This window comes from Oryctolagus cuniculus, chromosome 2 (genome assembly GCF_964237555.1).
Source record: "Oryctolagus cuniculus chromosome 2, mOryCun1.1, whole genome shotgun sequence".
NCBI lineage: Eukaryota > Metazoa > Chordata > Mammalia > Lagomorpha > Leporidae > Oryctolagus > Oryctolagus cuniculus.
The window spans coordinates 102541706-102566096 of record NC_091433.1 but is presented as its reverse complement, the minus strand read 5'-3'; the positions used below and the strand labels follow the sequence as shown (position 1 = coordinate 102566096).

The following is a 24391-nucleotide window of genomic DNA, read 5'->3' as shown; positions in this document are numbered from 1 at the left end:
CTATGCAGGCACCTTAGTTGGCAGTCTCAGCCTAACAGCAACAAGGCAGCAAACAGGTGAGCCGAGCTGCCTGGGACCCCAGCCCAACTTGTCTGCCAGCTGGGCACCATCATGGGAGCTGAATCAATAACCACACGAAGCAGAAGAACTGCCCAGCTGAGCCCCGCTCAAATCTCTGATGCACAGCATTGTGAGCCATAAGAAAGTGGTGGTAGTTTTATTAAACCACTAAGTCTGGGATAATTTTTTAAGCAGTGATAGGTAAATGAAGCAGTAGGGTTTTGACTATAAGAAATAAAGGCTCAACAGCATGGCAGAGACTTGGGTTGACAAAGCAATGAAGCTATGGAAGTGCACAGAATATCTTCAAGTACTCAGTTTTTTTAGGAAATTGGAAAGAGCATAGGAAACATAAGGAAAAACTACTGCTTTCCATTGTAAAGGCCAAACAGTCTGAAGTTCATGTGAATGTTACCTAGGGTTAATGGAATGACACCAAGTTTGCATATTTTAACTTGCTGTGGGATGAAATATATATACAGAGAATAGTTTAATGATCCCCTGTTGTCTTGGTCTCTTTGCTGTAGTGAAATACTGCAACTTGGGTGCCTTATAAACAACAGAAATTGATTTCCCACCGTTCTAGAGTCAGTCCAAGACTAAGGTGCCAGCAGATTCAAGATCTGGTGAGGGCCTGCTTCCTGGTTCATAGAATGGCACCTTCCTGTTGCATGCTCCCATGGCAGAAGGGGCAAGGGAGCTCTCCAGGGTCTCTTTTATAAGGCAACTAAGCCCATTCATATGAGGTTAATCACCTCCCAAAGACCCTCATCTCCAATATCATCACCTTTTGACTAGGATTTCAACACAGGAAATGTTGGGGGACACAAATATTCAAATCATAGCACCTGTAACATCACGGTTGGGATCAAGGATGGCATAAATGTTTTCCTAGCCAAAAAATTATCAATATTTGCCAATCATTTTTCCCGACAATTTTTGAGGCAAATCCCACACAATTTATCATTTTACCCATCCATATTCCAGAATGTGGTTCTAAAAGATAAGGGCTTTAAAAAGTAACTATGGTACCATTTTCACTCTTTAAAAATAATAACTTTTGGGGCTGGTGCTGTGGTGCAGTAGGTTAATCCTCCACCTGTGGCATCAGCATCCCATATGGGCACTGGTTCTAGTCCCGGCTGCTCCTCTTTTGATCCAGCTCTCTGCTGTGGTCTGAGAAAGGAGTAGAAGATGGCCCAAATCCTTGGGCCCCTGAACCCACATGGGAGACCAGGAAGAAGCTCCTGGCTCCTGGCTTCAGATCGGCGAAGCTCTGGCCATTGCAGCCATTTGGGGAGTGAACCAACGGACGGAAGACCTTTCTCTCTGTTTCTCCCTCTCACTGTTTGTAACTCTACCTCTCAGATAAATAAATAAAATCTTTAAAAGAATAATAATTTTAAAATGGAACGCACTGCACGATCATTTTTCTCTTTCTGTAGGCACTTTTGACTCAGAATTAAGCCAGATGCAGCACTATGTGGGGTTGATCTATCTCCAAGGCTTCTAGCAATGAGCAGAGTTCAGGTCCTGCTTTCTTTCCTATGTGTTTGCCCCGTGACTCTTCCCCCAGTATGCATTAGGCTGACTGCACCCTGGGACAACTGTCACATATCTGTGAGCTAGAAGACGTGAAGTGGGAGGACCACTGGGGTCACTGTAGCACGCTGAGGTGGGCACCATGTGTGGCTGTGTTTGTGAAGATCAGTCATCATACCGGCGCTGTAGCTCAATAAGCTAATCCTCTGCCTTGAGGCGCTGGCACACCGGGTTCTAGTCCCGGTCAGGGCGCTGGATTCTGTCCCTGTTGCCCCTCTTCTAGACCAGCTCTCTGCTATGGCCTGGAAGTGTAGTGGAGGATGGCCCAAGTGCTTGGACCCTGCACCTGCATGGGAGACCATGAGAAGCACCTGGCTCCTGCTTTCGGATCAGCGCGATGCGCCGGCCGCGGCGGCCATTGGAGGGTGAACCAACGTCAAAAGGAAGACCTTTCTCTCTGTCTCTCTCTCTCACTGTCCACTCTGCCTGTCAAAGATAAAAAAAAAATCAGTCATCATCCGTGTGATGATGATATGTGGGGTGGGTCGGGACACTGGCAGTGTGACAGCTCCTGAGCCTCTGGCTGGAGGGTGAGGGAAGGTGGAGGAGCACCGAATGCACAGCACAGAGGCAGAAGGGGAGTTTTGCTGCCACCAACACTTCCGGCATTCATTGAGTGCTAACTATGCACCAGGCTCTACACATGAGGACTCTTACTCCATTGTATTGGATATCTGCAACCCCATCCCACCCGACACATTTTTTTTGTGAATCCAGGGCTAGAGACAACAGGTGACTTACCTACAGTTAAGAGATGATGCATAAAAAAACCTTGGCACCTTGAACGCAGGCCCTTGGCTGCTGTGCCAAGTCGCAGGAATGAAGCCCTAGGGGCTGGTTTGGTACACAGAGAGAGGAAGGCTGCACTTGCTGGAGTGAGGGAGACCAGGCCAAGACTGAGGGAAGTGGGTGAGTTTCAGTGGTGAGTTGAATGGCCTGAGTTCTTCTGGGGCGCCCTGAGGGCTTCTCTCATCAGCAGCCTCTAGGAACTTCCTGTTTGTGCAGACTCCTGGGTCCCACCCTGGACTTAATGGATCAGAATTGCAGGGACGTGACCCAGGAATCTGTACCAAGAAGCACCCTGATATTTACAAGCTAAATTTGAGAAGTGCTGGAATGAAGAATCAGACTAGCTGTAGCCAAGAGCGAGGGAGACCTCCCCCATGAGAGGGAAGACAAATTTAAAGAACTAGGAAGAGGCCAGCGCCGTGGCTCACTAGGCTAATCCTCTGCCTTGCGGCGCCGGCACACCAGGTTCTAGTCCCGGTCGGGGTGCCGGATTCTGTCCCGGTTGCCCCTCTTCCAGGCCAGCTCTCTGCTGTGGCCAGGGAGTGCAGTGGAGGATGGCCCAAGTGCTTGGGCCCTGCACCCCATGGGAGACCAGGAGAAGTACCTGGCTCCAGCTGTGGCGGCCATTGGAGGGTGAACCAACGGCAAAGGAAGACCTTTCTCTCTGTCTCTCTCTCTCACTGTCCACTCTGCCTGTAAAAAAAAAAAAAAAAAAAAAAACTAGGAAGAGAAGGATTTTACCAGTGCTCAGGGGTAGTTGGCATCTAGTAGGTGCTGTTGGCTCAGTGTTTGTGCATCCCAGATTCACGTGTTGAAACCTAGCTCCGTGGGTGGAGGTGATGGCAGTAGGAGTTGAGTCCTCTGGCAGGTGATAAGGTCCTGACGGTGCAGTGTTCAGTGCGTTTATAAAGGGGACCCCAGAGGGATTCTGGTTCTTTCCACTTTGTGAGGACATGGCAGAACAGGAAGCAGTCTTTTACCAGACAACAAATCTGTGGATGACTTAACCTTGGACTTCCCAACCCCCAGAACTGTGGGAAATCAATTCGTGCAGTTTGCAAGGTGCCCAGTGTATGGTATTTTGTTGTAGCAGGAAGCTGTTTACTGGGATGGAATTTAGAGATGGGCTCAGGAGCTGTCACTGAGTCTCCAGGCAGCACACCTGGGTTCAGGCTGCCTTGCAGGCAGAGTGAGGGCTCCCTGCTGGGCTTCACAGATGTTTCCTTGGGGATGGGGGACTTTCCTCACTCTTGGGAGCTCTTTCTGAAGGAAGTGGCCATTGTGGCAAATTGAGACCTAACCAAAGTCACCTTCCTTCCAGACATCCTCTAAAAGTGATCGTTTCCCTGCTGTGTGGAGGAGAGAGACAAAACCCCACTAGGATCAATGAATGAAAATGGTGAAAGACGTAAGGGCGGGGTGAACAGGTGTTCTGACCCTGCCTTTTTAGTGGTGAGAGCATGTTGTTGACTGCGTGTGAGACAGACAAGAATTCCCAATCCAAGACACCTCTCTAGGGCACCTGCCCACACTAAAGATATTCAGTGAGCATGCTAACACATTTGAGATTTTAGATATTGACCCTGGATTGAATTGAATTGGATTGGATTGGACTAAATTGACACAGCTGTGAATCTATCCTTTTAACACTTTTTATTAATTACAGACATGAAAATGAATGACGAATGGGGTGTTTTGAAAAGAAGACCTAACACTAAACTATGATATTATATATGGGCCAGGAGCTCCTGGGTGCAGATAATGTTTTTTTTTTTTTAAGTCATTTTGTTGTGTGTTTGATTTCTATGCATTCCTATAGTATATTCCAATAAAAAGTTCTATGTCTAGAGGGTACCCCAACTATTGGCAGAGACGGAGAGTTCAGTAATTATTTAGGATACATTATGTTCCACTTATCCAAGAACTGTGGTATCTCACAGAAAACATTCTTGTTCAGCCACTGAACATCCGAGCCTCACGTGATTGCTAAGTGGGTCCTTTACATCCGAAGATAATGACTTCTTTCCTCTTGATTTGCAAGTGGAAACTTAGCTTCTTCTCATTATCCCCCAAACGCCACCCAGGACACCAGCTTGAGCAGTGCAGGTGACAGACAGGAACGGTGACAAGTGAATGAGCCTCTATCCCCTCCCTGGGGAGAGGAAATAGGTCCTTATTCTCAGGAAATGTTTTTCTCTCTTTGCCGGTAATCACTTTAAAAATTATTTTCTGTAGGAGCCTTGATTTGTCTTATCAATCCTGTACTTGAAAGAATTACCAAGGTTGTTTTTTAAAGTCCAGGCCCAGAAAAAAAATCAGAATTTGATATTTGTTTTGCTTTTAAATCCTACAACTGCATGGTCTGAATAAAGTAGTTTTTTTCCCTGTGAAATCTCTGAATCAACAAAAAATAAAAATCGCCAGCTTGCACTTTCAGCTGAAATGGAAGGGTGTGAGATGCCAGTGGACTGTCAATAGTTGGAAGAAGGAGGTCCCCAGGCAGGCAGCTCCTGTCCTCACCTGCTACAGGAACTCAGTTGTGATCAGAGCCTGGTTAAGAGAGGAGAATTAGGGGACTGGTACTGTGGTGTAGTGGGGGAAAGCCGCCACCTGCAGTGCCGGCATCCCATATGGGTGCCAGTTCGAGTCCCGGCTGCTCCAACCCAGCTCTCTGCTATGGCCTGGGAAAGTAGTAGAAGATGGCCCAAGTCCTTGGGCCCCTGCATCCATGTGGGCAGCCTGGAAGAAGCTCCTGGCTCCTGATTTCAGATCGGCTCAGTTCTAGCTGTTGCAACCATCTGGGGAGTGAACCAGCGGATGGAAGACCTCTCTCTCTCTCTCTCTGCATCTCCTTCTCTCTCTGTGTAACTCTTTCAAATAGATAAATGAATCTAAAAGAGAGAGAGAGAGAGAGAGAGAGAGAGAGAGAGAATTAAGTGACTCATCAGAAGCAAATATGGGCAAAGATTTGGGTGAGGATGACGATCTCCACATGATAAGCAGAGATTACAATTCATATGTTTAATGCATGTTCTAAGCCCATCTAAAACCATGTTGGCTTTCTACTTGCTTTGATTGTCTTCCTAATAGATGTTATTTCCTTGGGCAAAAGGCAATACATGCCTAGTTGCTTCTTTTTTTTTTAAGATTTATTTATTTATTTGAAAGTCAGAGTTACACAGAGAGAGGAGAGGCAAAGAGAGACAGAGAGAGAGAGAGAGAGAGGTCTTCCATCCACTGGTTCACTCCCCAAGTGGTTGCAACAGTCAGAGCTGGGCCAATCTGAAGCCAGGAGCCAGGAGCTTCCTCCAGGTCTCCCATGTGGGTGCAGGGGCCCAAGCACTTGGGACATCCACTGCACTTTCCCAGGTGCACTAGCAGGGAGCTGGACTGGAAGTGGAGCAGCCAGGACTTGAAATGGGTGCCCTTATGGCGGCCTAACCTGCTACACCACAGCATCTGTCCCTCTGCATGGTTTTCCTAATCCCACCCTCTGTTCTACAGTCTCCTCAAGGGATTCTGTGCATTTCCCTGCCACAGCCAGGTGCACAATCTCCTCTCTGATTCTCTCTGGCACCTTGGTCAGCCCCCCGTGAAGAGTTACTCAACTCCCAGGCTCATATCAACCTTGTTTCTTCAGCTGCCAGCATTTGTTTTCACCAGGGCAGTGTTGTGAGTCGTCTTCCACAGGGGGAACTCCTATGCACTGTTGGTGGCAATGTAAATGAGTGCAGCCACCGTGGGAAATGGTATGGAGAATAATTCTCAAAAATTTAGAAACAGAACTGCCCTTTGGTCCAACAATCCCACTATTGGGTGTTTACCCAAAAGACATGAAATCATTGTATTAAAGAGATACCTGCTCCACCATGTTTATTGTACTGCTCACAATTGCCAAAATATAGAATCAACCGGAGTGTTGGGCATATATACATAATGGAATACTCTTCAGCCATAAAAAAGAATGAAATCCTGTTGTTTATAGCAAAATGGACAGAAGTGTAGGACATCATCTTCAGTGAAATAAATCAGACACAGAAAGAAAAATACCACATGTTCTCCCTCATATGTGGTGCCGGTGCCATGATGTAGCAGGGAAAGCCTCCACTTGCAGTGCTGGCATCCCATGTGGGTGCTGGTTCGAGTCCCAGCTGCTCCACTTCTGAACCAGCTCTCTGCTGCGGCCTGGGTAAGCAGTAGAACATCTTCTGCTTCTACGGGTCACTCCCCAATTGGCCACAATGGCCAGAGCTGTGCCAATCCAAAGCCAGGAACCAAGAGCTTCTTCCAGGTCTCCCATGCAGGTGCAGGGGCCCAAGCACTTGAGCCATCTTCTACTGCTTTCCCAGGCCATAGCAGAGAGCTGGATTGGAAGTGGAGCAGCTGGGTCTCGAACCAGTATATGGCCCAAGTGCTTGGGTCCCTGCACCCATGTGGGAGACTTAGAAGAAGCTCCTGGCTCCTGGCTTTGCATTGGAGCAGCTCCAGCCTTTGTAGCCAATTGAGGTGTGAATGTACTCTCTCTCTTTCTCTCCTTTTCTCTCTCTCTCCCTCTTTCTCTCTCTGCCTGTGCCTCTGCCTCTCTGTGACTCTGCATTTTGAATAAAACGAATAAATGTTTTTTAAAAAAACTCAGTCTGAACTGAAAATGGGGATACCTAGAGGCTGGGTGGGGTGGGAAGGATCCAGGGAGCTTGGATTTAAAAAGGTAGAGGCAGCTGGATGGGGTACATTAATTGTGACAAATATACTAATATGTGATGTTAATGATAGGGGCGGCTGGATATGGTTTACAAATACAGCATACAGTAGAAGATGTTAATAGCAAGGGACAGTGAATGTGGGGTAGGTGGGAACTCTTTGTACTACTTCAGAATTTTTTTCTAAGTTTAAAGCTATTCTGGGGGCCGGCGTTGTGGCACAGTAGGTTAATCCTTTGCCTGTGGCGCCGGCATCCCATGTACTGGTTCGAGATCCAGCTGCTCACTTCTGATCCAGCTCCCTGCTGTGGCCTGGGAAAGCAGTAGAAGATGGCCCAAGTGCTTGGGCCCCTGCACCTGCATGGGAGACCTGGAAGAAGCTCTTGGTTCCTGGCTTTGGATTGGCACAGCTCTGGCCATTGTGGCCAATTGGGGAGTGACCCGGCGGAGGGAAGACTTCCCTCTCTTTCTCTCTCTCTCTCTCTCTGCCTCTCCTCTCTCTGTGTAACTCCGACTTTCAAATAAATCAATAAATCTTTTTTAAAAAACTATTCTGGAAGAAACAGTTCAAAGCAAAACCAAAAAAGAGCTGATTCTGCGAGCTTTAGAAATCCAGCTGCATTTCCTGGAGGGCTCTTCACACAAGGACAAGGCAGCACTCGCGGCCAAAGGTGTGACAAGGAAAATCCTAGATGAGGCCAAGAGGCAGCTGGCTGAGCTCTGAGCAGCTCTGGGGTGGCGAGGACCCCTGATGGAAGCTCACCTCACCGCCCCTGCCGACGGGGCCTGGAGGTGGTTAGGTAACCTTCCAGGGTGAGCGTGGGCAAGCCGTCCTTGGATCCCTGCGACTGCTGGGTGTCCCCTGCGTGTGGACAGGCCTGGTACTGGGAAGGCAGTGTTGCCTTTTTATGGAGCCTCCCTTTAATGTCATGGATTGTCCCGGGAGCAGCGAGAGGCGTTGATTTTGCTGACAGCAGCAATGCAGCCTGCCCCGGGTTTCTGCAAAGACGTTTTCCTGAACCGCAGCTCTGAGCCCAGACTGTGGAGTCTTTTTTTTTTTTTTTTTTTTTTTTTTTTTTTTTTATAAAGTATCACACAACGCAGCTCTGCCAAAGGCATCTTTCAGGGCAGCTCAGCAATCAAGGAAATTCCAAAGGCCGCTTTGTAAGCCGAAGCTGGAGCCGGGATCTGAGGCAGGAGGGAGCGGGATGGGGAAGGCAGGTCTGTGTTCGCGCCAGTAAGGAGAACAGCAGAGCAGTCAGCGCGCTGGGCGCCCGCACGCCGCAAATCCTGGCCCTGCTACGCGGCTGGGGCCCTTTCCTTCCTCCCGGCTGCCTCCAGCCCACCCTGGGCCCCTGCAGCCCAGCTGTGTCCTCAGCGCTTTCCCCGCGCCCAGCGCCGGCCACGCGTCCCGGCGGCTCCCGGGGGTCCCCAGCGTCAGGAGCATCCCTGGCCGCGGCGGGGAGAGGCAGCCGGCCGCAAGGGCGCTTGTTGGCGCTCGGCGCTGTCCCTGGGCCCGCCGCCTGTTGGCACTGCGCCCACCCGGCGCCCCGCCCCGCAGGAACGCAGGGCGCGCCGGCGGCCGCAGCGCTTACCCTCCTGCGCCCCTGAGCCTCGCGCCCAGTCCTCGCGCGCAGCGGCTCGGCGTGCGTCCCCAGCCCAGCTGTCCACTGTGCCGCCACCATGGCAGCCTCCTCCGCGCGGCCCACCGTCTTGGCCCTGACCGGGCTGGCGCTGCTCCTGCTGCTGTGCATGGGCCCAGGTGAGTGGGGACTTGCCAAGGCTGAGATCTGAAAATAGGGTGCCTCAGGGTGGCGTTGCCAGGGTGCTCAGGGAGGGAGATCCGGGGATGGGGTGCAGGACCCCATCTTCACTTCAGGGGTCCCTGAGAGGGCTAAAGGAGTGATCAGGGCGCCAGGTCCAGAGCTGTGCTCTTGTAGGAGCTCACTGCTGTGTGCTGGGGTGGGTAGCGCGAGCAGCAGGGCCGCGTGGAGGGTCTCGGATCTGCGGGGTAGCCCCTGGGGGAGGAAGAAGTCCGAAGGGTGGGCACCGAGTGTTTCTGGGCTTAACGTAAGGGACAAAGGCGCTGCGGGTGATGTAGGCAGGTTGTGCGCCCTGCACCGAGGGGAGGCAAATGGCCCCACGCAGGCCACAGAGTTGGGCTGCTTCCCAGCCTGCTTCTCCGCGGGGTCAAGTTCCAAGTGTGCAAAACAGGGCACAGTCCTCACACCCCGGATCGGGGGAACAACTCTCAAAGGAGTCGCGCTTCGCGTTTCCTCCTTCGTGGAGCGCTCGGTGACTTGGCTGAAAGCTTAGAAACTCTCTTCTCTAAAAAAGTGCATTCAGCGACACACCGGGCAGGAAGATGCTGGGGTGTGCGCACACCAGAACCCTCAGGAACACAATCGGACGCGGTATTGCTTTGTCAGGATGTCACCTTCGGCTGGTGCCTGGCCCCAAAGGTAGAGTAGGTGTTGCGGTGGACGCGCACTTCTTCCAGGCGGGTGTTGTGACCGCCAGATTTCCTGCTAAGGAAACTGGAGCTGGAAGGCAGGCAGAGCCTTGCCCAGACCCTGGACGGGTGCTTGTCCCATTGCCACGTAGCTGGGTCTTTCTAATGGAAGTAGAAGACCTGCTCTTTGGCGGGTTTCTGCGCTTAGCTTATCCAAACCAGGAGTGGAAAACGGAGCTGTAGGTGGAGGGAGGCCGGGGTCTTCATGCAGTGGGAGCTCAGATGCAGAGGGTTACTCTTCTTTTTCTTTCTTTCCTTTTTTAGGGTTTCAGTATATCATCTTTTAACATTTTTTATTAATATAAAGAGACCAGATTTCGTGTATTTTACAGGTACAGTTCTAAGAAGTTAACCATATTTCCCTCCCTCTGTCCTCTCCCTCCCCCAAAGTTCCTCCTTCCCTCCCCTCTTTTCTTTGCATTAATTTTTGCAAAGGAGTAATTTTAACCCACTGTGTAATCACAGGCTTAATTCGCCACTAACCACAATATTCAACAAGTGAAAAGTAGGAATGCCACAGTTGCACAGGAGTATAAACAAAGGCTAAAAATGACAATCATATCACAACATGCCTGCTTTATTCCTACACATTTTTTGTATTCTGTATTAACTGCCACGTATCAGAGAAAACATATGATCTTTGTCTTTTTGAGACTGGCTTTTTTCACTAAGCAAGAAGGTTTCCAGTTGCATCCATTTTGTTGCAAATGATAGGTTTTCATTCTTTTTTATGGCTGAATAGTATTCCCTAGTGTATATATACCACATTTTCTTCATCCAGTCATCAGTTGATGGACATCTGGGTTGCTTCTATATCTAAGCTATGTATCTGAGCTGTAATAAACATGGAGGGACAGGTAACTCTTTCATATGCTGACTTCATTTTGCTTGAGTCAATTCCCAGGAGTGGGATGGCTGGGTTACTGTTCTAGATCAACCACAGCAAAGCTATTCAGTGATTTCCACTGTATGAATTATCTCGTTCCCCTCACTTTTGTTCCTTCTCTTTTTAAAAGTTTTTTGTTTATTCAAAAGGCAGAGAGACACAGCAACACGTAGAGAGAGATCTCTCATCTGCTAGTTCACTCCCCAAATGCCAGTAACAACTTGGGGTGGCCCAGGCTGAAGCCAGGAGCCTGGGACTCCATCCAGGTCTCCCATGGGGCTGGCAGGGGCCCAGGTGCGAGAACCTTGGACTGAGAGTTGAGCTGGAGACTCAAACCCAGATGTGGGAGGTGATGTCCAAAGCATGTCCTGACTGCTCTTGGCCCACCTGTTTCAAGAAGCACATTCAAGGAAGTCGAGAGAGCCCTGGTTATAAGTCATTCATTTTCAGAGCCTATTTTTTAAAAAGATTTATTTATTTATTTGAAAGGCAGAGTTACAGAGAGGCAGAGGCAGAGAGAGAGAGAGAGATAGAGAGAGAGAGGAGGTCTTCCATCCACTGGTTCACTCCCCAAATGGCTGCAATGGCTGGAGCTGTGCCAATCCAAAGCCAGGAGCCAGGAGCTGCTTCCAGGTCTCCCACATGGGTGCAGGGGCCCAAGGACTTGGACCATCTTTTACTGCTTTCCCTGGCCATACCAGAGAGATGGATTCGAAGTGGAGCAGCTGGGAATTGAACCGGCACCCATATGGGATGCCGGCACTGCAGGTGGTGGCTTTACCCACTATACCGCAGTGCCAGCCCCCAGAGCCTGTTATTTTAATTTAGTTTATTCCAAGAACTTAGTGATAGGATTTGATTAGCATGTTGTCATCACCGAGCTGAATGTGAATGTTCTTACGACAGGAAATGAAAATCTTCATATGGAGTCCCAAGTGTGGGTCTTTATGATAGCCAAAAACATTTTTAAAAAAGATTTACTTATTTAAAAGATGGGGTTAGAGAGAGAGAGAGAGAGAGAGAGAGATACAAAGAGAGAGAGAGAGAGAGAGAGAGAGAGATTTCCCAACCATTGGTTCACTCTCTAAATGGCCACAACAGCTACATCTGGACCAGGCTGAAGCTGGGAACCAGGAACTCCATCTGGATATCCAAAGACATTTAATGGAGAAGATGATCATGGAACCTCCTTGATTAATCTATTCATAGTTAGTATCTTCAAGGGGGCATCATAAGAGTCTGCCAGGAATCCAGTGCCAGGTAACCGGATGGGCTCAGTTCAGGAGAGTTTATTACCACAGCCTAGCAACATTCATAATTCATGATGTGGGACTTATCCACGCTTTTCAGTTGTAGAGCTGAGAATCAGTGGATCTCTCATGACACACACTTGCTGCAAGCAATTGCAGCCTCATTGCAAAGGCCCAAACCCCCCTGTCTATTTCCACATCAGACATTTCCTTCATTAACAGTTAAGCACTTTTACAGAAGGCAAACAGATGGAGAGGCAATACTTAATTCCGTGTATGCTACCCTGTGAGTTGTGTAGAGCAACAAATGTTAGGATACCAATGAATCCTAATATTAGCACCAAAGAACATAGCTGTCTGCCTCAGCAAATGTTTTTTGGGATTTCTTCACTGATTCAAGGCTGTAAGAGCAGTCCCACCCGCATCTCATCAAATAATCCCCTCTGTAGCCGGCTCAAGTGCTCAGCCCCATTGATTTATACTCCGATGCCTCCAGCAACTTTTTTTTTTTTTTTTGACAGGCAGAGTGGACAGTGAGAGAGAGAGAGACAGAGAGAAAGGTCTTCCTTTGCCATTGGTTCACCCTCCAATGGCCGCCGCGGCTGGCGTGCTGCGGCCGGTGCACCGCGCTGATGCGATGGCAGGAGCCAGGTGCTTCTCCTGGTCTCCCATGGGGTGCAGGGCCCAAGCACTTGGGCCATCCTTCACTGCACTCCCTGGCCACAGCAGAGAGCTGACCTGGAAGAGGGGCAACTGGGACAGAATCCGGGGCCCCAACCGGGACTAGAACCCGTTGTGCCGGCGCCACAAGGTGGAGGATTAGCCTAGTGAGCCACGGCGCCAGCCTCCAGCAACTCTTGATCAGAACCTCTTGTGGCCACTTGTTCTATTTTGAAGATTATTTATTTGAAGGGCAGAGTGACAATGACACAAACACACACACACATGAGAGAGAGAGAGAGGGAGGGAGGGAGATCTTCCACCTACTGGTTCATTCCCCAGATATATCCCACAGCCAAGGCTGGTCCAGGCTGAAGCCGGGAGCCAGGAACTCCATCTGGTCTCCCTTGCAGGTGGCAGGAACTCAAGTCGTTGAGTCATACTCTGCTGCTTCCTCAGGTACATTAGCAGGGAGCTGGATTGGGTGAGATGCTGAAATCCCCGTTGGCAGCTTAACCTGCTGTACCACAATGCCAGAACCTCATTTGTTCTTTTTTTTTTTAAGATTTATTTTTTTTGAGAGTCAGAGTTACGGAGAGAGGGAGAGAGAGGGGAGAGAGAGAGAGAGGTCTTCCATTCATTGGTTCACTCCACAAATGGCCACAATGGCTGGAGCTGCACCAATCTTAAGCCAGGATCCAGCAGCTTCTTCCCAGTCTCTCACATGGGTACAGGTGCCCAAGCACTTGGGCCATCAGCAGGGAGCTGGATTGGAAGTGGAGCATCCAGGACTCAAACCAGTGTCCTTATAGGATACTGGCACTGCAGGTAGAGGCTTAACCGACTATGCCACAGTGCCGGTCCTGTTCCATTTTGAGTGACGGCTCAGATGTGAGAAAACTTGCTTTATGCCCTAATCTTTGGGCCCAGTGGCCTGTTAGAGCCATCCATTACTGTCCTCTGGGAGATTCCTCCAAGTTAAACACCTAACCACCTATAATTTTCTTCTTTTATAAGACATAGTTGGGTCCTAGTCCGCCCTGGACATACTCTGTTGGCCGACAACTCTGATATTTTTTTTAATCACCTTCTTCAAGTGCAGTGGAACTGAACCAAAAGGTAGTGTGGTGGTCTGCTCAGACTGGTGATGGAACAGATTTGTCAAATACAGTCTTCTCTTGGTACCCATAAGGATTTGGTGTCAGGACCCCCAATGGGGTCTGTAGAAGCTCAAGTCCCTTCCAGAAAATGGGGTAGTATTTGCATATAACCTATGCAACCTTCCCCTATACTTTAAATCCTCTCTAGATTACTTATAATTCCCGATACAATGTGAATCTATGAAATCACCGTTACCCTGAAGTCTGTATGTGTTCAGTGCACACGCAAGAGACAGGAGGTGAACCCTGCAGCCAGAGATTGCAGCTGCTTTGTGAACAACCACCTCACGGTGGACTGATCTGAGCTAAGATAACAAAAGCCACTGCATCTCTGTCACAGGCTGCTGCACACTGCACTGATGTCTTTGCTTGCTATCCAGCAGACGGCCAGCCCGCCTGTGCAAGATGCTAGGACAGCAACCACTTATGCGCAGTCCCCAGAGATTCTTCCGAGTCATTCCCACGCTATTAAACTTCTAAGACCAGGGTGACCACATAATTTATCACACAAGTTGGAACACATTTGAGAGACAAATGAAAGACTGTCATTGATGGATAACCAGTACGATAGGTATAATCTGGGACAGTCCTTGGAGAGCCAGAAAGAGTCCTTGGAGCCCTATGAATCATGAGGCAGGCCTTTGAATGGAAAATAGGTTTAGTGACTTCTAGCAGGTTCCCTATCCCAACCTAGAGCCAGGACCAGCAGGCTCCTTGGATGGCACAGTCCGTCTGACGGCAGTCGGGCAGCACACTCGTGTGCCTGGCGGGGGGACAGTGGATGACTGTGGCCTGTGTGGAACACTTGGGTTCAGAGGCATTCAAATTCAAGTTGTATAAACACAGCAAAGCATGCCTGCAAGTAGAGTTCAGCTAGGGGCAGCCAGAGTGTGACTCTTGGCTAAGAATCTCCTCTCCCCACTCCGTCCATCCAATTACATAGTCAATTCTTTAAGTGGGATTTTTTTTTTTTTTTAATTTCCGGGGTTGCTAATGCACAGTTGACAAATCAAGCTGGGATTTTAAATCTTATTTGGGTCACAACAGTTCCAAGAGTATGGCAAAAGCTATGGTTCCATTTCCAGAATGCTGTACCTTTGCAGATACAAATGCAGATTTCCATCCCTTTCCATCCCCACCCGAGCCCAGCTACGGACTGAGAGGCGGCAATCCCAGGCGAGGCGGTGGGCACCGCTGTCTCAGTGCAGCCCAGTTCCTTACTCCTGCGGGTGCTCACGGCTTGGGATGCCAGGGGTGTTTTCCCAGGGGCTTTGGGCTCACCCTTCCTAAGACAAGCCTTATTCCTGTGTGCAGTGTTAAGGATTAGAGGCCTCCAGAGATCCTCAAACCAGGTTACTGGGAAGAGAGGCAGGGTGTTCTATCAGACCAGAGGTATTATTTCTATTAAAATGATTAGTCTGATTTGAAACTCTTTTAAAAATGAATAGACCTAACAGCAAAGGAGACCAGCAATGCTTAGGCAGAGGAGGATCAGGGCAGCTATGAAACTGGGCTGAGTGTTTAGAGAGCTGCATTGTGTCGTTGGCTCATTTCTGCCTGCCACACAGCACTGCCCTGTGTGTTCTTGTTCTTTCTTACAGGGACATCAGCCCCTGGATGTCACCCTCAATCTCATGTATTGTCATCTTGAGATCCTTAACACAGTCTATCTGTGTGCTTCCAAATAAACTCACATTTGGAGGTTCTGGGTGGATGTGCATTTGGGGGATACTATTCAACCAATGACATCAATGAAGTGAGAGTCTGAAGGGGGTACACTCGGCGGACGGCTGGCCCTTAAAATAAGACCTAAGGGCTAAAGGAACAATGTCCCTTTTCCTAGGGGACAGCTCAGGTTATAATGTCCTTGGTCCACCATATCATTGTCACCAGTGTCAGCAACTGGCAGCCTCAAGTGTCTTTCCTGTAGGATGCTGAATGCAAGAAGCATTAAATACGGTAACTACCAAATCAAGGCAGGAGCACCCCATGCTTTTTCTGAACTCTGATTTGGACCTTTCATGTATCACAAAATAGCATGCAACTTTAAAACTGATTTTGATTTTCAACCTTCTAGGTGGCATAAATGGAAACAAACTCAAGTTGATGCTTCAGAAACGGCAAGGTAAACATACCCCACATGGGTAAGGGGTATGTTCCCAGCAGGGTGCAGAGATGGTAAGATGGTGACGGCAGCTGTGCTCCCCAGAGGCACGCATGCGGGAAGTCAACAGTGTTTACTCTCCCAGCGGTCAGCAGACCTGAAGGGCCTACTCTGTGGGCACGTGGCGTGGTGTATTTTATTAGATAAATAGTAGTGCCAGTCAATGTTCGGAGGTGTTTCTCTGAAACCTGTCTCAAAAATCAAAGACACAGTACTCCAGTGTTAAGTGCAGAGCACTTCAGAGTATGGCTCTAAATTTAGGCCATATCCTTTATTTTTATTTTTATTTTTATTTTTATTTTTATTTTTTGACAGGCAGAGTGGATAGTGAGAGAGAGAGACAGAGAGAAAGGTCTTCTTTTTGCCGTTGGTTCACCCTCCAATGGCCGCCACGGCCGGTGCACCGCGCTGATCCGATGGCAGGAGCCAGGTGCTTCTCCTGGTCTCCCATGGGGTGCAGGGCCCAAGCACTTGGGCCATCCTCCACTGCACTCCCTGGCCACAGCAGAGAGCTGGCCTGGAAGAGGGGCAACCGGGACAGAATCCGGTGCCCTGACCGGGACTAGAACCCAGTGTGCCGGCGCCGCAAGGTGGAAGATTAGCCTATTGAGCTGCGGCGCCAGCCAGGCCATGTCCTTTAGAGCACAAAACAACCAGCTGCAGGGCCAAGACTGGCATCGTCGTACGTGGCACCCCAGAGATCTGGTCAGCTAGAGGGGAGAGGCCGTTTATATGGGGAAAGCCCTTTGTTGCTCACTTCCGTTGTGGTGAATGTGGGACACAGCAGTAAGATGTCATCCAGATAGAACAGTCTGAAAGCCACAGAATGTGGGGTCATCGGTTGTGTCAATGAGCCCCACAGTGTGGGCAGGTGAACGCGGTCTTCCCCTCCAACACACAGGCGAAGGCTTGTAACATGCCTTAGAGAGCAGAAAGTGTGGCCACATTTCTGATGTGGCCATTTAATTGTTTCTTCTTTCCCCTCCCAGTTTATGGAGGATTTGACCTCTGCTTTTCAAGTGGGGCACTTGAACACCTGCTCCCATATTTATGCCCCTTAGGGATCTCCTGACAGATGCCTGAGCACAGGCAGCTCCTTTGAACTTCAGGGATGTCCAAAGGGAGCTCCCAGCATCCTCTCCAGCTCTTCCTTGGGGCCCTGGCCTGTGGTGGCTCTGAGGGTCCCCGTCCATGTGCAGGTGGCCGAGAGAACATCACCTCAAGGAGGCCCAGGGTTGAGTGACTGTCATGGGGCCATCCTGTTTTAGGTGAGCAAATTGCTATGATCAGGAACCCAAGGGGTGCATCCCATAGCCTTTACTCAGTTTAATCCAATAAACATACATTGAGTACCTACTGCACACAAAACAGTGTCACAGACCCCCGAAGAGTGTGTTACCACCCTGTGAGATTTCCCCGCGTGATCATGAATACATCAGGCGCCTTGCTTCCTTCATCCCTTGCATTCTTTGTAACAACACCAAATAGGAGCTGTCTGTCTGGTTTTGTAGATGAATTGACAGGGGCTCAAAACCAGCCAGTGGAGGCAAGTCTAAGGTCATGGCTGCTTCTCCAAAGTGGTTCTGTCTCTACAATTGGGACTGTGATGGCAAGATGTTGGAGGAATGGTGTCACAGCAAGGGTCACCACCCTTCAAGACTCAGTCCATGTAGCCCAGGGAGGGTGCCGGTGTGAGAACCTGGATGCACTGGGTCCACCATTCTAGTTCTTTGTTCTCACACACTTTACTACGCAAGCATGGCCCTCGCTTGTTTGCATGGAGAATGGGTACACACACTGTCTATGTGTGAGACAGTAGACATCCCATTCTGTTCCTGACCGCAAGCCTGGGGACAGGCCACCAGCTCCTGGTGTATGAGCAGCTGGAGATGATCTGCATTTCCTTTCTATCCTGAGAATATAGACATTGAACTTGAACTTGAACCCAACCTGTGCCTCTCTATATGTCTGCAGCCAAGTGGGAGGCCTGGAAACCAGCAGCTGTGTTTTATTCCACGCATGTAAGAACCAAGTCTAGAGCTGAAACCATCCTGTGTGTGGCAGGCAGGGGTGGGGGATGGGGTTGAACAGCAATCCACTCCAATAAGCGCAGAAATCATGCTTTGTACTTTGGGGAACGGGGTTAACTGTTTCAGCACTTGCTCCAGCGAAGACAGAAGTGGCTGTTGATGAGAACAAAGCCAAAGAATTCCTTAGTAGCCTGAAGCGTCAGAAGCGGCAGCTGTGGGACCGGACCCGGCCGGAGGTGCAGCAGTGGTACCAGCAGTTCCTCTACATGGGCTTCGACGAAGCGGTGCGTGTGCTTGGCTGCGGGCCCCTGCTGCCTGCCTGGCAGACCTGGGGGGCACAGAGGTCTGGCTTGGGGAAACAGGGCTCAGGAAGTGAGGCTTCACAGTTTAACCCCCAGGCGCTGGACTCCATGGCATCACATGAAGTTCACATCAGAACATGTTTGGAAGCCAGAGTCCAGAGAAGCCATGGGTCAAAATTCACTGAGAATCAAACTTTTTTTTTTTTTTGACAGGCAGAGTGGATAGTGAGAGACAGAGAGAAAGGTCTTCCTTTTGCCGTTGGTTCACCCTCCAATGGCCACCACGGCCGGCACTGCGGCCGGCGCACCGCGCTGATCCGATGGCAGGAGCCAGGTGCTTCTCCTGGTCTCCCATGGGGTGCAGGGCCCAAGCACTTGGGCCATCCTCCACTGCACTCCCTGGCCACAGCAGAGAGCTGGCCTGGAAGAGGGGCAACCAGGACAGAATCCGGTGCCCCGACCGGGACTAGAACCCGGTGTGCCAGCGCCGCTAGGTGGAGGATTAGCCTATTGAGCCGCGGCGCCGGCCAAGAATCAAACTTTTTTAGGAGCCCATTTTTAAAAAAAGACTTACTGTCATCTGAGAGGCAGAGAAAGGGAGAGAGACAGAGACCTTCCAATCATTGGTTCAGTCCCCCACTGGCCTGAATGGGTGGGGCTGGGGCCAGGCTGAAGCCAGGAGCCTGGAACTCTATCCTGGTCACTTGGGCCATCTGCTACTGTTTCCCAGGTGCATTAGTAGGCAGCTGGATTGGAAGTGGAGCAGGACTTGAACCAGCACTCGTATGGATGCCTGAGTCACAGGTGGTGGACTGACCCACTGTGCCACAATGCTGCCCCTAGGAACTTTTTAAAACTTTTCTGGGCGTTCTTAAAATAACTCAACAGCCAGAAAAAACAAGCCTGGTGCAAGGACCTTTGAGGACAGTGGAAAGAGATGAAAAGTGTGTGTGTGTGTGTGTATGTTTGTGTGTGTGTGTGTTTAAAGCTGGGTCTTTGGAAGTGTTTTGGGAAAAGTTTGTCACAGTTCATGTCCTGGGCAGCATTAGTAGACAAAGTAAGTGAATTAAGGGAAAGGCATATTTGATAAGGGTGTTTTATAATCATAGACTCACAACCGGGATATACGTACAGGCAAGACAGTAGCACCAATGGCATCCCAGATTCTGTCTGCACACTCGGTATGGAGAGGTGGGGGAGAATACGTAGCTGACTTACCCCAGGCAGGCAGCAGCATCTCCATGTGGGCACCTGGAAGTGTTTTTCCAATCACTTGGTTCACATAGATGGTACATACAAAATGCTGATTGGGTAAAAACAGGAAAACTCTTTCACCACATCATTTTATTGGCTGTACAGGATGAAAGCATGTGGCTGCATCATAATTTCCTTCCCAATCCTAACGGCTGAACAGATTAGCTGTTTTGTAAATGTCTTTTGTTATTCAAATGTATATGTAAGTGTCCTGAAAATTCTGGAAACTGGAATTAAAAGATATGTTTATTTTGGTGCCAAATAATTTTAGGATTCATACGTAGTTTTTCATACTGTGCATTTTCCAATGACTTCTGGAAGAGGTCTCATATGCATGGATATCAAAAATGTTTACATAAAAATAAATGTATCTTTTAATTCCATTTTCTACAAACATTTTGAAATTTTCCTGTATGTTATTATTATTATTTGTTCAAACAGCTAGCCAAACTCCTGTCTGGGCATGAGTCTAAATCCTTTTTTTTTTTTTTAAGATTTATTTATTTATTTATTTACTTGGAAGTCAGAGTTACAGAGAGAGAGAGAGAGGTGTCTTCCATCTGCTGGTTCACTCTGCAATTGGCTGCAATAGCTAGAGCTGTACCCATCTGAAGCCAGGAGCTAGGAGCTTCTTCCGGGTCTCCCACATGGGTGCAGGGGCCCAAGCACTTGGTCCATCTTCTACTGCTTTCCCAGGCCATAGCAGAGAGCTGGATCAGAAGAGGAGCAGCTGGGACTAGAACCAGTGCCCATGTGGGATGCCAGCACTGCAGGCAGAGGCTTTACCTGCTGCATCACAGCGCCAGCCCCGAGTCTAAATCCTTGTTGAATGAACATTCACTTATCATTCACAACAACACAAAGGCAGGTACTGTGTCTCAGTATACGGTTCCTTACTTAGGACTACGTCTGCCCAGTGAGGTTTCTGGGGCAAAGGCAGAATCACCTGTTTTTTTTTTTTTTTTTTTTTTTTTTTTTAAGATTTTATTTATTTATTTGAGAGGTAGAGTTACAGACAGTGAAACAGAGCATCCGCTGGTTCAGTCCCCAAATGGCTGCAATGCCTGGAGCTGCACCGATCTGAAGTTTATCTGAGGATAAACCTACTGCACCACAGCACCGACCCCATCTACAGGTCTTATTTAAGTGGTGTCAGTGCACAGTCCTAGTTCAAGAGTTTTCAGCAGTGGTGTTCTCATTGAAAATTAAAAATATATAGGGTTGGGGCCAGCGCTGTGGTGTAGCAGGTAAAGCCACCGACTACAGTGCTGGCATCTCATATGGATGTCTGTTTAAGACCCAGCTGCTCCACTTCTGATCCAGCTCTCTGCTGTGGCCTGGGAAAGCAGTGGAGGATGGACCAAGTCCTTGGGCCCCTGCATCTGTGTGGGAGACCTGGAAGAAGCTCCTGGTTCCTGGCTTCGAATTGGCACAGCTCTGGTCATTACAGCCAACTGGGGAGTGAACCAGCAGATGGAAGCCCTCTCTTTCTTTGCCTCTCCTTCTCTCTCTGTGTAACTCTTTCAAATAAATAAATAAATAAATATTAAAAAATAAGATAGCTCTCTCTCTCTCTCTCTCTCTCTCTCTATATATATATATATATATAGGAAGGAGGGGATTCAAAAAGTTTATGGAAAATAGAATGAAAAGACGATGCAAGTTTTCTATGAGTTTATTTATTTTTAAATTTGAGAGGCCGAGAAAGAGAGAAAACGAGCAAGTGAGCTTCCATCTGCTGGCTCATTTCCCAAATGCCTAACAGCTGGGGCTGGGGCTGGGCCAGGGATGAAGCCAGGCTCCAGGAATGCAATCCAGGTCTCCCACATGGGTGGCAGGACTCCACTATTTGAGCCATCAATGCTGCCTCTCAGGGGCAGCATTAGTATGAAGATGGAATCTGGAGCAGAGCCAGAGTATCAAACCCAGATACTCGGGTGGGGTGCAGGTACATTTACCAGTAGGCTAAGTGGCCGCTCCTCCAGGGAGCTTTTAGAAATTCCCTCCTATGTTTTTACTTATTTGGTAGATGAAAATAATGCTATATCATCTTTAGCAATTTGTATCTTTGATGACCATCAGTAAAATGGGCATTAAGAGTTTTTTTTTAAGTACATGAGAAGTAGAGTTACAGACAGAGAGAGGGAGAGGCAGAAAGAGAGGTCTTCCATCCGCTGGTTCACTCCCCAGATGGCCACAATGGCTGGAGCTGAGCTAATCTGAAGCCAGGAGCCAGGAGATTCTTCCGGGTCTCCCATGCAGGTGCAGGAGCCTAAAGACTTGGACCATCTTCCACTGCTTTCCAGGCCATAGCAGAGAATGGGATGGAAAGTGGAGCAGCCGGGACTAGAACCGGTGCCCATATGGGATGCCGCACTGCAGGTGCAGGCTTAGCCCACTATGCCACAGCGCCAGCCCTGGTAATACGAGTTTAACTTGGGGAAATGGCTAAAATAATGTCCATGATAAAGCCAGAAGAGAAATGAGGATCACATAAGATAATAACTAAAAGTTCCCAGGACAGACTAAAGGAAATTCATCCAAATGTCCCTAGTTGTGGTCTTGGACAGTGGAATTATATGGTCCTCTTTTTCTTTGACCCACTGTCACCCACAGATTTTAAAACATGTAAGCCTGCATTACTTCTGTATTTATAACCACCTTTTAAAATTTGTGGAAAATATGTTTTAAGCCCAAACCTCAAAGAAGTCACTTTCTGGAGGCAGAAGGTGAGGGAGGGCTTAGGAGATGAGAAAGACGCCAGGTGCGGCAAACACAAGTGAGGAGCAGGCATCTTGCTCTCCTGCATGGCATGAGTCCCTCTACTCAGCCAGAATGGAAGACCACCGGGCCACGGAGACCTTGGTAATGGGCAAAGCTGGAGAGCATGCCTCTGGGAATTCTCAAATACAGATGCTCCTGGATGTACCATGGAAACCCGCTCTAGGTTACATCCCTAGAAACCCATTTTAAGTTGAAGATATTCTAAGAGGAAAATGCATTTAATGGCTGAGCAGCAAAGCATGCTGTGGAGAGTGTGGGTGGTTTCCCTGGTGACCACAGGGCTGCCCATGAGCTGGGGGTGCTGCTGCCCAGCCACTGCCCAGCAACACCAGAGAAGATCGGACCACACTACAGTAGCCCAGGGAAAGACCCAAACTGAACAGGCCACATTCACTTGCTCCTGAATGTGTAGCACCATGAGGTTAAAGCATCGTAAGTCAGGGACTGCCTGCATTCATTAGTGTTCACTGCTGATCTTATGAAAACGAACATAGATCCCTAAGACCCAAACACCACGAGGCATGGAGGGACGCCCAAGAATCTGCATATTCATCACCTGCCGTGATCTGGACCCAGGTGAGCCAGGGCCACATGCTGAGGACAGCTGGCCCTGCTCCCCACTCCCAGGCTGTCATTGCTGGCTCCCACTCCTTGGCCCTCGCACGAAATCTCTCACCACGTCCTGAGCAGGAGCGTGCGTGAGTGCAAGGCTGAATTCATCTTGCACAGTAGTCTCCCCTTTAAAGAACAGATGAATAGCCAAGACCATTTGTCCCCACCGGGACTCTGACCATCGTTCTCTGCCTCTTCCTCGTTTTCAGTCCTTGCCCTTCTCTGAGTTTCCTGAGTGGCAGCTGCACTTTTGTAGCTCCCTCTCAGGGACCAAAGGCTCTGTACTGGGTGGTCCTTCAGTGAGCAGCATGAGGCCTGACACCCAGAACCCTTCCGAGTGTGGCAGAACGCACAGCAACAACAACCTGGGTGTAAGGGTTGCCACCAGAGTGATCTTAAATGCCTTCTCCCAGAGCTGTGTGAAGACAGGGCACCATTTGATTGAATTCAGCCAACATTTTTTAGGCATGTGCTATGTGCAGTACGGTGCGTGAGGCAGCAATGGGATGGGAAGGTAAGACAGAGTCTGCCATGATGAGGTGTCCAGTGCCGCCTGTTCCTGCATTCGGCAGATGTCCATTTTATTTACCAAAAAGAGAAAAATGCTTAAGTCTGGGGCACATTTAGAATCCGTATGGCATTAGTGTTCCGAGGTACAGCCGTGGGCTCCTTTAGGGGGAAACAGTTGTTATCAGTACTCTCCAGCTGGCTGTGTTGACCTCTGGGTGCAAGAATTCAATAACGAGGAGTTATTCCTGGTGTTGAGATCACCGAAGGAAAAGCACCTGAGAGACAGTCACAGGTGAGACACAGTTGGAGGGGAGTGTCATCCTTCAATGTGCTCTCATTCCCTCTCTTCTCCAGAAATTTGAAGACGACATCTCCTACTGGCTAAACCGAGATGGGAATGGACACGACTACTACGGCGACTACTACCAACGTCACTACGATGAAGACTCGGCAATCGGCCCCCGGAGCCCCCACAGCTTCAGGCATGGTGCCAGTGTCAACTACGATGACTACTAGCCCTACCCGACACACTGTGGACCGGAAACCAACAGTGCCTGTCTTCACGGCTCTCCTCATGCCTTATCCTATTGGGTTTCTGCTGGGCTTGATCTCCGCAGATCTTTTCTACCTACTTTGACCACAACCAAAGAGTTAAAACCAAGAATATAAGTGCCTTTTGATAGTTCATGCAAAGTCCCTAATAATGTATCTATCTCATTTCAAAATAGAAATAAAAAGCATTTTGTTAAAAAGAACAGTCTCAGAACTCATTTGGGTGAAGACTGAATTGGTGACATTTCTCATTCCCTCAAGGTTTTGAAGTTGAAGCATCCTCTGAGAAACATCTCCCTGATTTGAGACCAGGAATGCTCAGCCCACCCAGGCAGACCACAGTCTGCAGCATGATGCCTTCAGCTAGTCACGAGCCATCTTCACTAAGGAGGGCATTTGGCTTATTGGTCAGGATGCCCACCTTCCCTATGGGAGTTGCTGGGTTCCATTCCCAGCCCCAACCCTGACTCTAGATTCCTGCTATTGCCGACCCTAGGAGACAGCAGTGAAGGTTCATGTTCCCAGATTCCAGATGGAGTTCCTGGTTCCTGGCTTTGGTCCCAA

At 49.1% G+C, this 24391-nt stretch overlaps 1 protein-coding gene across 1 annotated transcript; it reads left to right on the top strand.

Annotated features, from left to right (window-relative positions):
- The first annotated feature begins 8495 nt into the window (after positions 1-8495).
- Positions 8496-24027, top strand: ECRG4 (ECRG4 augurin precursor). Its single transcript, XM_002709671.5, has 4 exons — positions 8496-8913; positions 15697-15744; positions 17940-18097; positions 23630-24027. Exons 1-4 carry the CDS (start codon positions 8835-8837, stop codon positions 23789-23791), a joined length of 447 nt encoding a protein of 148 aa, XP_002709717.1. The 5' UTR covers positions 8496-8834; the 3' UTR covers positions 23792-24027.
- The last annotated feature ends 364 nt before the right edge of the window (positions 24028-24391 follow it).

Bases quoted from the DNA above. Each gene is read 5' to 3' on its own strand.
- ECRG4 (XM_002709671.5), top strand. From the start codon at position 8,835: ATGGCAGCCTCCTCCGCGCGGCCCACCGTCTTGGCCCTGACCGGGCTG. The intron at 8,914-15,696 runs GTGAGTGGGGAC...TCAACCTTCTAG, and splicing joins GCTGCTGTGCATGGGCCCAG to GTGGCATAAATGGAAACAAA. The intron at 15,745-17,939 runs GTAAACATACCC...TAACTGTTTCAG, and splicing joins GATGCTTCAGAAACGGCAAG to CACTTGCTCCAGCGAAGACA.